Source organism: Podarcis vaucheri (assembly GCF_965113315.1).
Source record: "Podarcis vaucheri genome assembly, chromosome: 6".
In the NCBI taxonomy this organism is placed as follows: domain Eukaryota; kingdom Metazoa; phylum Chordata; class Lepidosauria; order Squamata; family Lacertidae; genus Podarcis; species Podarcis vaucheri.
In genome coordinates, this window is record NC_138764.1 from 35,138,437 (window position 1) to 35,152,717 (window position 14,281).

At 42.7% G+C, this 14,281-nt stretch overlaps 1 protein-coding gene across 7 annotated transcripts in view; it reads left to right on the top strand.

Annotated features, from left to right (window-relative positions):
- Nucleotides 1-7,172: 7,172 nt before the first annotated feature.
- LOC309535175 (uncharacterized protein) overlaps nt 7,173-14,281 on the top strand; it is a 258,807-nt gene continuing 251,698 nt past the window's right edge. For 4 of the 7 annotated variants that reach the window (XR_014221062.1, XR_014221063.1, XM_082228027.1 and 1 more), the window contains exon 1: nt 7,173-7,811. Coding sequence is in view for 5 of the 7 variants with exons in the window: in XM_082228027.1 (XP_082084153.1) it covers nt 7,751-7,811 (61 nt within the window). In the remaining 2 variants the exon portion in view is untranslated. The remainder of the gene's footprint in view (nt 7,812-14,281) is intronic. The other 3 variants (XM_082228030.1, XM_082228029.1, XM_082228026.1) reach the window with 3 other exon arrangements.

The window sequence follows — 14,281 nt, forward strand, 5'->3', positions numbered from 1 at the left end:
GATCCAATGTTGTTTTTCACTAAGAGAGAGAGTAGGAGGCATTTGAGAGGTTGACTTCTCTCCCATAACACGAGTGTGTTTAAAATAGTGGCAACGTGTGCTTTATGAGGAAATGAGAGAGGGCCTAAAATGCCCTTAATTTGTTTTTATAATAAATATCATTAAATGAAAATGTGAAGCCATATATTTCATATATTTTTTTCCTGCTTGCAGCTTTGAATGTCAAAGAGAGAGAGAGCCATTTCATGAGATGGTTGAAAATAAGCCATTGCTAACAATGAAGTCACTATTTTATGGAAACCTGATCAACTTTCTTGGATAATTTTGGATATTGTAACAATATTTTTCAATGCAGGGGATCACTACAATCCAGGAACTTGAGTATGGAAGAAATGAAAAATGGTTACCATGGCAGTTCCAACTGGACATGGAAAACCTGTCCCCACCTTCAACAAACTAAGCACTTAATGTTCCAAATCCATATACTTGCTTTTATAAGTATGCAAGCTCCTTATATAATATTAGTAATATGGTATTTGGAAGGGGGGATGTAACCAGAGATACAATATGAAAGGTTAATTAAAAAATGGTTGCGGGGGGGGGGGGGGGAGAGAAAAGACCGCATGGAAAGTAGGGCAAAGGGGTTCCCTGCTATACCTTTTTAATGAAGTCTCGGTCGTTTGATGGCTCCTAGCCCCATTCTTCAACACTTCCACAAAAATGTCACATTCTTTATTGGGGGAAAGTGTGGAATGTGCCTTAACCACATCAAGTGCACCATTTTACAGTTCAAGTTCAATTAATTAAGCCTCTATTCTTCATGCATGACTAGCCATCTCTCACTTATAGACCCAAGGCGTAGCTCGAAGGGGGCAAGTCAGGAAGCCGGTAAATAAATATATATTAAAAAGAAAAGGGAGCATTCTCTGTGTTCATTTTTTAAAAAAAAAATGTTACAAAAAAACAAAACAAAACCCCAAACAAAATAAACACTTCTTTATATATACTAGATGCAAGTGTGCCCCCCAAAGAGGTTATATATGTTGTAGATTTGCAAATTAGGGAAAGCGTATTACTGTGTCCCAATAACATGTGCTTTTGGGGGTTGGGGGGAGGAGGAGGAGGAATGGTTTTAATTGCAACAAAGAAAGGGCAACCTCCTTTATGCATGAAAAAATATCTGATTCTATATACTGAAGCTAGAAAGGAGGTAATGTATGCATAACAGAATGAGTAGAATGAAGGAGATGGGGGTCACCAGCAACTCTTGGCATGGATATATTAATGGGACTGGTGTGTGGGTGTAAATCTCGCCCTTAAAATATCAACATGTAGCCTAAATTTGCAAGGAATTAAAAAACAGAATGATCCATGGCAGAAGCCACAGAAAGAAGGGGGTTGTCTAACAGTACGTTTCTGAGCACAATTCAAAGTGGGGTGCTGACCCTTAAAGCCCTAAACAGCATCGGCCTAGTGTACCTGAAGGAGCGTCTCCACCCCCATCGTTCAGCCCGGACACTGAGGTCCAGCGCCGAGGGCCTTCTGGTGGTTCCCTCAATGCAAGAAGGGAGGTTGCAGGGAACCAGGCAGAGGGCCTTCTCAGTAGTGGCGCCCACCCTGTGGAACACCCTCCCATCAGATGTCAAGGAAATAAACAACTATCTGACTTTTAAAAGACATCTGAAAGCAGCCCTGTTTAGGGAAGTTTTTAATGTTTGATCTTTTATCATGTTTTTAATGTTCTGTTGGCAGCTGCCCAGAGTGGCTGGGGAAACCCAGCCAGATGGGTGGGGTATTGAGATATCTACTCAAACAGATTTCTTTCAGAAACTGAAACTGAGTTCTTCATTTGCTTCTGAACATGGACTAAACCCGTGGAAACATGTGATGCCTCCACGTAATGGGGAAGCAAGATGATTCCTGATGGACTGTCTTCTTGTGTATCTACCAGACATCCACAGATGGAGACCAGCATACATGTGTGCAGGCAAAATCCTTTACTGGAGTTTAGTGACCCAGTAGCTCAGACCTACTGCATGTGTTGGATTTTACATATGTAGGGCTTGTGTAAAATAGCATAGACCAGACTTCCGGGGTTGGCGCGATCGGGAAATGGCGGATTCCCTCCGAGCTCCGGAGGGAATCGGCTCAGCGGTGGATGGGTCTTTGCCGTGCCGGCGACACGGGGACCCTTAAAAACCGCAGGCGTGGAAGCCTGCGGACTGAAGACTCGGTGGGTGCCTTAAGCGCCCCCCCCTGATTCGCGAAGAGCCTTTTTAAAGGCTGCGGAGGGGATACGGGGGACGGCGCGGCACTGAGAGTCGATCGCTACCGCCGCTGAGCGAAGCCGCGAGCCATGACCCGAGAGCGCTGACTTCCTTCCTTAAAATTTGGACTGAAAAGAAGAACCCGTGAGTAAATTGGAATCGAATTTTAAAAATTTTACCTTTTGAATTTGAGACGATCGGGGGGTGTGCTAAAAGGAAGTCCGCACCCCCCCTTGCAGATGATCTAGAGCAAAGACATAAGAACTAAGCTGGAGTTTTTACCCTGTAAAGGGTGAGTTCTAAAGAGACAGTAACTTCCAAGATTTGGGAAAGTAATTTCGAGCAGGAGAGTAGAGTGTTGGAAGTGTTTCTGTTTTGCTGTAAACAACCCTCCCTCCCGGGCCCGGGAGCGTTTTGTTTTGGAGCCTGTATAAAAGGTACAGAATTTGACAGCTGTCAAAGCTGTCAAATGGACTGTTAATAGTGGAAAAATTGCTATTTAAGATCCCTCCGGATTAAAAGGAGTTACAATTGAATTAAAACTGTTGGAAACAAAGAAACAATAACAAGATAGAGGATTGTTGGAGAAAAGAACACTAAGTAACCAGATTCCCTCTAGGGGGAATTCTGTGGAATTACAATGGCTGTGGATGGAAAGATACTGGGGGAAATCGAAAGGATGTTCTATCTGGTGGGAATCTTACAAGAGCAGACTACTGCTATGAGCAAACAATTGATGACCTTGAATTCTGAAACAAGCAGTTCTGCTGAATGTAATGAGGACTTGAATGAGAAAGAATCCACAGCTGAATTTGAAATGATAAATAAAGAAGAGGAGAAGACAAAACAAGAAAGAGAACAAGTGAAGTGGGAAAGCACTAACCAGAAGCTGACACCTGGAGAACACAAGCAAGGAGACTATTGGACTAAATCTACTTTAAGCCTACGAAAGATGCAGAAGACGAAAGTGGAGGCCCTGGGAGTCTATGAAATTCAGGAATTTGAAATAAAGAAATATAATTGGGGCCTCCACATAGATTCTGACTCTGATTATCTTCAAGAAACAGGCCTTGTGGAAATTCTTCAGCAGTTGTTTTCAAATTTGGGAAGAGACTATGGACTGATTGGACTGATTGTGAAAGAACTCTTTCGAGATTCGATGACCGACATAAAGGACTACCAACAAAATCGGCAGAGAGGGACTGAAAGAGACTTGAGAGCCTCGGACGTGCGGAACCCAGGCTAAGAACTGTTATTTTGGACATGTTTCGGGAAGAGACGCAAATCGGGGATGGGAGGGAGGGAAGGATTTAACTTTAACAACACTCAAGACCAGGGGGTTTAGTTAATAAGATAATCATTCAAGACAAAATGAGAAATCGATGGAAGGAATCTGGGGTCCAACTTAGGAAAAATTTATTCTCGCTTCTCTCTATAAAAGGACTAATATTAAGATTGAAAAGAGGAGAAATGCCAATTTGCTGACATAAATTTGGGAATAGGGATGCAAGGGAGGGGGTGGGGGGAAGTCAAGGATCAGGGTTAGAAAATAAGTTTTTTGGAAATTATATATGTTTGTTGTCTTTTGTGTTTGTGTTTGTGTTTTGTTGTTGTCTATATAAAATGTGAAAACCTAATAAATTTAAAAAAAAAAAAAATAGCATAGACCAAAGTTTTGGATTACAACTTCCATCATCCCCAGTCAGCATCGCCCAAAGTCAAGGGTGATAGGAGTTGTGGACCACAACGTCCAGAAGACTCCGCAAAGGCTCCTCCTACCCTTACAAACATTATCTACACATATGGAATACATATGGGAGCCCAGAGATGGGACCAGGTGAGCTGGGTGAGCAGGATAGAGCCCCTTCTCCTACAAGGTGCAGTTTCCAACCACATAAAGTTTTGTGTGAACTAGACCAATGCATCTGTGTTGTTCTCAATACTGTCATGGAGGCAAACGCTACACCTACTAGCGAGAATGTTTTTTGGACAAGAGACGGTATGTGAAAACACTCTCATGATCTGTACCTATTTGAAGGGTTGTCCACCCCAAGCCTGGTTTATGGTTTAAAGAAGAGAGAACTGTGGCCTTGAGGTTGCCCATCAACAGTCTGTACAGTGGTACCTCAGGTTAAGTACTTAATTCGTTCCAGAGGTCCATTCTTAACCTGAAACTGTTCTTAACCTGAAGCACCACTTTAACTAATGGGGCCTCCTGCTGCCACCATGCCACCGGAGCACGATTTCCGTTCTCATCCTGAAGCAAAGTTCTTAACCCGAGGTACTATTTCTGGGTTAGCGGAGTCTGTAACCTGAAGCGTATGTAACCTGAGGTACCACTGTATCTGGACAGCAGACTTAACAAGCATATGGGTCACCTGTCATAGTCTTTCCATTATGGTGGATGTATTGCATTTCTATTTAAATTACAGTAATTATTTCTAAATTAGCATATCTCTTTCTCTCCACACACACACACCATTTATGCAAATCTCTGTTCTCATTTCTCCTCTTTTTTGGCATTGTCTAAGTGGTCACTCTATCTGGTGTTCTTGTTATTCTAGGCAGTGCTGTTTTTCTAGAAAAAGAGGTGCCAGAACTCACCATAAACTCCTCCCTTGAATGGCAATGGCGCCCATCTGAGAGATGCTGGAACTGAGTTTCAGCTGAAAAATAACCCTGATTCTATGGTATAGAATACAGTGGTACCTCAGGTTAATAACTTAATTTGTTCTGAAGGTCCGTTCTTAACCTGAAATTGTTCTTAACCTGAGGTACTGTGTTAGATAATGGGGCCTCCCGCTGCCACCGTGCGATTTCTGTTCTCATCCTGAGGTAAAGTTCTTAACCCAAGGTACTATTTCTGGGTTAGCGGAGTCTGTAACCTGAGGTACCACTGTACTGAGGCATAGACATGGCTAGTAGCCATTGAAGTCTTTCACCTCGGTCAATCTTTACACATTCTCCACCTATATCACATTTATCAAAATATCTCCAGTGCCATGGATTAGTTTACAGGGCTGGAGTGGTAAAGGGGAAAGTGTTGGTAATGGTTCCACAAGAAATGGGTTCAAGTCACCAGCAAACTATGAGACACAGTGGGAGGGCTTGAGCAACTCAGGGTTGTAAAGACTGTGGAGAGGATAATTTGGTGCAGTCTTCCCACTTTGGATCAAATCTATGCTCCCAAGTGCCATAAGAAAGCTGCAGAGATAGCGCAGGATAGTGGGCACCCCAGAAATGATCTCTTTCAGCTTCTGCCTTCTGGAAGAAGGTACAGGGTTAGAAAGACTAGGACTAGCCGCCTGAGAAATGCGATTTTGGTTTTAAACGCAGTGTAAGGAGTCTCTATGGGAGTATATTGTATTTAAAAATGGGGTATCAGAGTTTTTAGGGGGCTAACCAGGTTGGGATAGCTGGGATAGCAGGCTTGTTGGTTTTTGAATGTCTTATGTAGATTTTTTCAATTTCATTGTTCTGTATGGGACAGTGACAATAAAGATTTTCGTATCGTATTTCTTTGTCTGACAAGGTTTGTTGGTTAGGATAGTATGGATAAAACAGCCCCTTCCATACTTCCTTGAACTCCTTGGAGGCAGGATACGATACAACTGTGATTACGATTACATCAGCAAACTCCTAAAATATCCGGTAATATGCCTGCACTGATACGTTGGTAGCTTTATCTAGACTCCAATATGGAACGAATTAAGGAGCGTAGGCTTTATTGTATCATATTGGATGGTATCACAGAATGACTCAGTGCGTTCTTAAGTCAGGGGTTTGGGCTTACAGTTCATGAACCTCAGCACCACCTGCCATACCCCTTTTGAAATCGGGGGTTTCTTTCAAAAGCAGATGGTGCTAAGATATTGTGTGTGAGTGTGTGTAAAGCAGGGAGTTTCTCCTGATCAAATAAAAAAACATCCCAAGATAAATCGATAAATCTCACTGGGCATACCCTGAAGAGCGATTTGGAGTCCTGCCACAGAATTTGGTTAGAATTCTTGTCAAAAGAAGGTTGAGAGAATGAGAGAGAGACAGAGAGAAAGAGAATAATTGTTTGGTTTTTTTGGAAAACATTGTGAGAATTAAGATGTAGCATTCCTACAGGATTAGTGGGAGGTGGGGATATACTTTCAGTTTACCCAAGTTTATTTTTTCTCCTATGGCTGCTGTATGTTTCTTATTCCTGGCTGAGATAAACTCACTTCACAGTACTATACATGAATGCCTCTCTCTTTTCTATTGCTTTTTTCTCTCTCTCTGGACCTCTTGGGTGCTCCATAAAGTGCGTATTCAGGCTGTATCTGTTTTTAGCAACACACCTGAAGCAATAAAACCAGCCCTGTGGTTTCATAGAGGTGCATTACTAATGTGACATCCTCCCTATGTATCACACATAAAGAACAGAGCCCCAAACTGCAAAGCCAGCCTGCGTTAGGATCCCTACATAGCTTCTTGTCTTCTCCAACAAGTCCCTTACAAAGAAGGTGGCTAGGGTGGGGAAGGAGATGCAGAATCTAGCTGAGCGGTTTGCTCCTGCAATTCGCAAGCATACCCCCAAACGATTAAGCCGACTTAATAAAGCAACAGTTCTTGAGCTTAGCATATTTTCGCATCTGAAGCAGTTCCCGTCTTATTGCTGCTTTCTCCCCTCATCTTCCTACAAGCAAGAGGGGGGCAAAGTGAAAGAAAAACAGATTACTGTAAATGTTGGCAGGGAATTCAATTTGCATCATTTTCTTAGAAGTCACATGATTTGGATTTCCTCTTGTTTATGATAGATTGCAAAGGCCTTCCAGATGTTTTTAATTCTCAGACTTTTTTTTTTAAGGAAGGCAATATGATCACACACACAGAGATATAGATGATAGATAGAGAGATGATGATGATAGATAGATATGACAATAGACAATGAATTAACATGCCACAGCAAGCATATCAGGCTGACACATATTTCTACGGATGACCATAATACAGTGAAGCCAGGCATTTGCCGAAGACAACCAGGCAGACTGCAGGCGAAGGGAGTTGAAGGGGGCTGGGAGTGTACTTTCAGTTCCTGTTTCCAGTTGAAATCACCATCAGCCCCAGCCCCAGGCCAAGCCCACAGCGCAGCTCTATTGGTCTAGGTAGGTTGCGTTTACTTCCTGCATAAACATAAACACCTCTCAGCTGTATTGTTAAGTTGAAAGAAGCAGCTTGTTGACACGGTGCTTTCTGAAGTTCGGAGCCAGGATATTGCAAGAGGGAGAGAGAGAGAGAGAGAGAGAGAGAGAGCGCGATGGCATTTTAACGGCTGCTCGACTGTGAAGAGTGTTTGTGCAGGAAATGCTGGAGGCCTGCCCAGTTTGCTGTGCTAGGAGCTGGAAGGAAATGCAACCGGGCAAAGGGACACCTGAATGAAGCCCCGAGACTTCACATGGGGGCAAAGCAGTTAGCATAAAAGGACATTGGCCAGGCACTGGAGGAAATTGGCAATGGACAGTGGTGGCGAACCTTTCAAAGTCCATCCTGACTCTGCCCCTCTTATCAATGCAGGTAACTCTCTGTTCTTCATAGACAAATGACAGGCTGCCTCTGGCGCATATCTGTATGAATAAAGTGGGAGGAGAGGAAGGCCGGATCAAAGAAAGCTAACATTGTGAATGGGGCACGGGAGGTGTTTTGTGCTTCTTGAGCAGTGTTGTTTCCTTTTCTTACTACAGTTGTCAAAGCCAGAATCTCTGGGACACTGGTATCTGATGAAATGAATCTCTGAGTTTGTTATAAACTTTTTAAATATTTGCTTTGAAGAACACTGGGGTCCGTCAGATACTTATGGAGCCATTAGATGCTAATGGGGTCCCTAGAATAATGAAGTCTGCAATGAGAAGACATATCATGCTGTCTTTCCCTGAAGGACAATTTGCCCAGCACTTCTGACCTTCCCATGCAAAACCCAGCTATGGGATAATGTTGAATGGGTTCCCATGTGCATATGCGGTTCATGCAGGACAACCACTGCGTGACAAGAAACTAGGGCCACATTCATACCATACATTTAAAACATTGTGACACCACTTTCAGCAGTCATGGCTTTCCCCCAAAGAATTCTGGGAGCTGTAGTTTAAGGGGTGCTGTGGGTTGTTGTTGTTTAGTCGTTTAGTCATGTCCGACTCTTCGTGACCCCATGGACCAGAGCACGCCAGGCACTCCTGTCTTCCACTGCCTCCCACAGTTTGGTCAAACTCATGCTGGTAGCTTCGAGAACACTATCCAACCATCTCGTCCTCTGTCGTCCCCTTCTCCTTGTGCCCTCCATCTTTCCCAACATCAGGGTCTTTTCCAGGGAGTCTTCTCTACTCATGAGGTGGCCAAAGTACTGGAGCCTCAGCTTCAGGATCTGTCCTTCCTGTGAGCACTCAGGGCTGATTTCCTTCAGAATGGATAGGTTTGATCTTCTAACAGTCCATGGGACTCAAGAGTCTCCTCCAACACCATAATTCAAAAGCATCAGTTCCTCGGCGATCAGCCTTCTTTATGGTCCAGCTTTCACTTCCATACATCACTACTGGGAAAACCATAGCTTTAACTATATGGACCTTTGTTGGCAAGGTGATGTCTCTGCTTTTTAAGATGCTGTCTAGGTTTGTCATTGCCTGTGGGTTGTTAGGAAAACCCTATTCCTTTCCCAGAGCTACAATCCCCAGAGTTCCATGTGAAGAGGGATTGGATTGCTAAACCACTCTAGAAATTGTAGTTCTGAGAGGGCAATAGGGGAAATGCTGGTATATCTGAAAGGGCTGGGTAAAGCTGGCCATAGTTCCAAGGTGTGATGGGACCACTCACTCTGTCAACAGCACTACCCATATAAAAAATGAAAAGGTTGATAGCAAAATTTCCAAGTAGCTTTAAATACGTTTTTTTATACCTTCCAGCATGGATGTTACCATGGGATTATTGGAAGGTGAAGGAAATTATCTTACGAATGGATAACAGGAAGAATGTAAATGTATCATTAAACAATCAGAGGCAAAGAAATGACCCTTCTGTGCCCTTCTTCAGCCATATGGTACCTGTAGATACTGAACATGTGGCAGCTAGCCCCACCCCCTAGTTTCGAATATTTGTGTTGTGTTGATGTATCATCATCATCATGGTGGCACCAGTGTGTGCCTGTGTCAGTGTGATGGTGGCCACCAATGTGTATGGATATACATGCATGGGGCTTCCTCCTTGTGGATGGGGACATTGAGCAACCTGAATTTTCATCTCCATGGAGGAAGAGCTGCATGCAAGCATCCAAATGTGCACAAGAACCCCTTGGCTGTTGTGTGTGTTAATATGTAAGGTACAAGGCATGTTCTCATGAACTTCTTCACACATTGATTAACAAATGCATGAAGAGGGCTTCTGGGTCTCTGAAATCCTATAGGTGACTTTAAAATAGCAACCTTTGGGGGGGATGTTACCCATTAGTTATACCAGTTTCTAAGCATTTCTGCTGCTTCACAGGACAGCAGTGTGTGTGTGTGTGTGTGTGTCTACTAACACATCTGCAGCAGCTGTTTCAGGTCCCCAGAAGTAAATCAGCTCTAGAAGTTAGCCTGGGAAGTAATGGATACCACGGAAAATGTGGTTGGTGTTCAGCCGAGAACCGTAATAGTTATGGAGATACTATTGCCATCCAAACAGAGAACCAGCAACCCAGGATAAGTGTAGATTAGTTTTTGAAAATGCTTATAAAGGTGAAGAGGTTTGTATTGCTATCCAACAGCAACAAAAGCAGGTTGTGAGACAGAGGGAGAAATTCTGGTTGCACGCCTGCATTTGGGTATGTCTATGGATGGTTATTATTAAAATTGTGAAGCAAGTATTTAGGAAAATTATGCAAAGCCTGTTGAAAGACAGTTTTGCAGTTATTTGTGCTGCAGGCATAATAAAATATTTGAGCCTTGTCCCACCTGTGGTGAAATGGAAAATTAGCAGCATGCTGGCATTGAAAGATAACTTAAGGAAGCAAAATATTTGGTTCCAATCTTCTGGTTGGCGTTATGATATCCTAATTGACAGTCACTTGACTGGGGATGAGCATGCTATCTCTGAGAAGGCCAGAACCAATTCAAATAGAGCAGCTATTTGTGTTGGATTTGAAGGCCCGAAGTTACCTGTAAAGCAGATTTGAGTATTTTGATTGGCTCTCAGCAAAGTCATAGTGAGTATTAAGGAGCAAGCAATTCATCGTGATGTTAAAGATGGGCTGCAGCTTCTCCACCAACTATAGTCCAATGCTGCCTAAGCTGAGCAGCTGAGTTCATGTTGTATGTGCTGGGGAGTGCGGCATTTGTTAGCAAATGAACGCCAGAGGAGAATCCATAGCATAGTGTTTTACAGTGCTTGTTTTTCATTTAGAAGACCCAGTTTGAACCAAAATGGTCAGCCCTGGGCTGCCAGACCAGTGATCTGACTCGGTTTAAGGTACCTTCACTTCTCCATCTTCCCCTCTCTATTAGGGAGGCCACTTGCTTGTTGCTACAAAAGACGATAGACATTCACATAACATGCTTTATATGTGTAGATGCACACTGAGGAATAATTACTATAATTTTGACATAATACATCAGACCAATGGGAAGAAATTTGACCAGGTGACCTGTGTGCCTCCTCAGGTGCCAACCGTTGATGGGTAGCTTCTTTGCTTTCCCTCCTTTTTTAAAAAAAAAATATATATATATATATATTAAAGGCTTAAAAATTACAGGAAGAAAAAAAAAACAAAAAATTTAACAGAACATATATTACAATACATAAAAAGAAAGACATAGAAAAACAATACAACAATACAGCAAAAAGAAACAATAACACTAAAACACACTTCCAATATTCCATATCTTTACCTTTCACTTACTTGTTTCATCGACCTCCTCGACCTCCCTTTTTTGTATTCTAGTTCAATTAATTGTTTCAGCAAATTCTTTCCATCTTTCTCAATTTTTGTTCTATAATTTATCTTAACGGTCTAACCTTAAATTTTTCATTTTGGCCCATTATCAATCAGCTTTTACTTAATTCTTTATTACATTTCTGCTAAAACCATATAACTTCATTCCAGCATCCTTCTAACATTCATTAATTTTGCAATGTTTTTGCAAATATACTTTAAATTTTTTCCAATCTTCTTCCACCGACTCTTCTCCCTGGTCTCGGATTCTGCCAGTCATTTCCGCCAGTTCCATGTAGTCCATCAACTTCATCTGCCATCCTTCCCTGGTGGGTAGATCTTGTGTCTTCCAGTACTTTGCGATAAGTATTCTTGCTGCTGTTGTGGCGTACATAAAAAAACCCCTATCTTTCCTTGGCACCAATTGGCCGACCATGCCCAGGAGAAAGGCCTCTGGTTTCTTCAGGAAGGTATATTTAAATACCTTTTTCATTTCATTATAGATCATCTCACAGAATGCCTTAATCTTTGGGCATGTCCACCAAAGGTGAAAGAATGTGCCTTCAGTTTCATTACATTTCCAGCATTTATTATCGGGCAGATGATAGATTTTTGCAAGCTTGACTGGTGTTATGTACAGTGGTGCCCCGCAAGACGAATGCCTCGCAAGACGGAAAACCTGCTAGACGAAAGGGTTTTCCGTTTTTGAGCTGCTTCGCAAGACGAATTTCCCTATGGGCTTGCTTCGCAAGACGAAAACGTCTTGCGAGTGTTCTAAATTTTTTTCGCTTTCCCCCCTTTTTCTAAGCCGCTAAGCTGCTAATAGCCTTTTAGCCGCTGAGCCGCTAAGCCTTTAATAGCCGCTAATCCGCTAAGCCACTAATAGGGTTGCTTCGCAAGACGAAAAAACCGCTAGACGAAGAGACTCGTGGAACGGATTATTTTCGTCTTGCGAGGCACCACTGTACCACCTATAGATCATTTTCATTAAATTCTCTTTTAAGGCATTACATGCCGTAAACTTCATACCTGTGGTCCATAACTGTTCCCAGTCAGTCATCATAATATTATGTCCAACATCTTGTGCCCATTTAATCATAGCAGATTTCACCGTTTCATCTTGAGTATTCCATTTCAACAGCAAGTTATACATTCTTGACAAATTCTTAACTTTAGGGTCTAACAATTATGTTTCCAATTTTGATTTTTCTACCTGGAAGCCTAATTTTTTGTCCAAATTATATGCCATTATTTGATAATAATGGAGCCAATCTCATTATTTGATAATAATGGAGCCAATTTTTCAAAGCTCTGTAATTTTAATCTGTCACCCTCTTGTTCCAAAATTTCCCAATATTTCGGCCATTTGGCCTCCATATTGAGTGCTTTCCCTCCTTTGGACATAAACCAAACATAGACAGGAGAACCCTTTAAATAACAGGTGGTCCTTTGTAAAATAGTGAAATATACTCAGAGGATGCAGGGATACCTTACTCTCTGCTTCCATTATCAGCTCTGTGTGTGTTGTATACAAGCTGCGCAAGTGTTATCAGGTGCAAAAGAAAGAAATCAGGGAGGCATTGCCGAGTTTAAAACTTAAGGTGTATGTTTGGCATGTAAATGAAAGTACTAGGTTGGCTTATACAATTATTTAGGACAGAGGTGCCAATTTGCCCCCAAGATTGAGGGGGCCCGACATGCGTCACACGACGTCATGACATCTGGAGGAGCCAGTCGCTGAAGCTGCGATTTGTGGTGCACAATAAGCACTGGGGGCCCCAACATTTGGGGGGGTCCAGCCCCTTTCCAACAAATATTGAGCGGGGCCAAAGACACCTTGGCACCCCTACAGTTGGAGCGCCTTCTTTGCCTTGGTCACGCTAAGCTAGTCTGCTGCCCTCAGGTATGATGGATGTTCCCTGTGTTAAAGTAGGATTAGCTTGTTTACATGCAAAAAGGGGGCAGTGTTTCATCTTTTGCCTCAGGGAGAACCATACAGTGGTACCTCGCAAGACGAATACCTCGCAAGACAAAAAACTCGCTAGACGAAAGGTTTTTCCGTTTTCGATTTGCCTCGCAAGACGAATTTCACCTATGGGCTTGCTTCGCAAGACGAAAACGTCTCGCGACTTTGTTTCCTTTGTCTAAAAACAAAGACATGTTTTGTTTATAAAGTTAATTTATTTTCCCTTCAATTTTTGAACTGCTCTTTACAGTAATGTGTGACTTTAAAGAGCAGTTAATAAACTGTTGTTGTACCAAATTTGGCTTTGTTTGGACTTTTTTTGACCATAGGAACGCATTAATTGATTTTCAATGCATTCCTATGGGATTTCGTGATTCGCAAGACGAAAAATTCGCAAGACGACAAAACTTGCGGAACGAATTAATTTCGTCTTGCGGGGCACCACTGTACCTTGGTGCCTGAGGAAAGAAGCAGAAATCACTGGAATGCCTGAGATAAGGTGGTTCCTGAGAAGTCTAAGAAAGGGGAAGTCACTGAGAAATGTGGACGTTGCGCTCTTTTGAACCACTGTCCTGAGGGGAAGTGGCTTAAGAAAGCCTTTGCTATCCTGGTGCTCCCCAAATGTTGCTGAACTACAACTCCCATCATCTGCGGCCATTGGCTGTGCTGGTTGAGACTTATGGGAGTCGTAGTCCAAACCATCTGGAGGCCACCAGTCTGGCAAAGGCTGGATTTGGGTGCTGCTACGAGAGAATCAGGTGTCAGGAGAAGCCTCTGGCTGGAGTTTATCTCCCTGCATAACTGTATGAGAATTCTGAAAAGAACCATGGATTTTGTGGAAAGGACCAAACCGATTACCAGCCTCTGCTTGCAGCCTCGCATCTTGCCCGCTATCCTTTTCTCAAGAAGTGGACACAGATCTTGTCAAAGGTCTTTTCAAAATCTCCTTTTGTGAAGTAGGTGGTGCAACCTCATTTGATGAAGGTGCCTTCATCATAAGAGAGAAGTGCTGCTATCACTTTTCCTGGTAATGTGTAGAAGATTAAATTTACCCTCCCTGAGAAAATGAACGCTATAAATGCCATGGGTGGGGAAGGGATGCAATGATGAGTTCAAGCATTA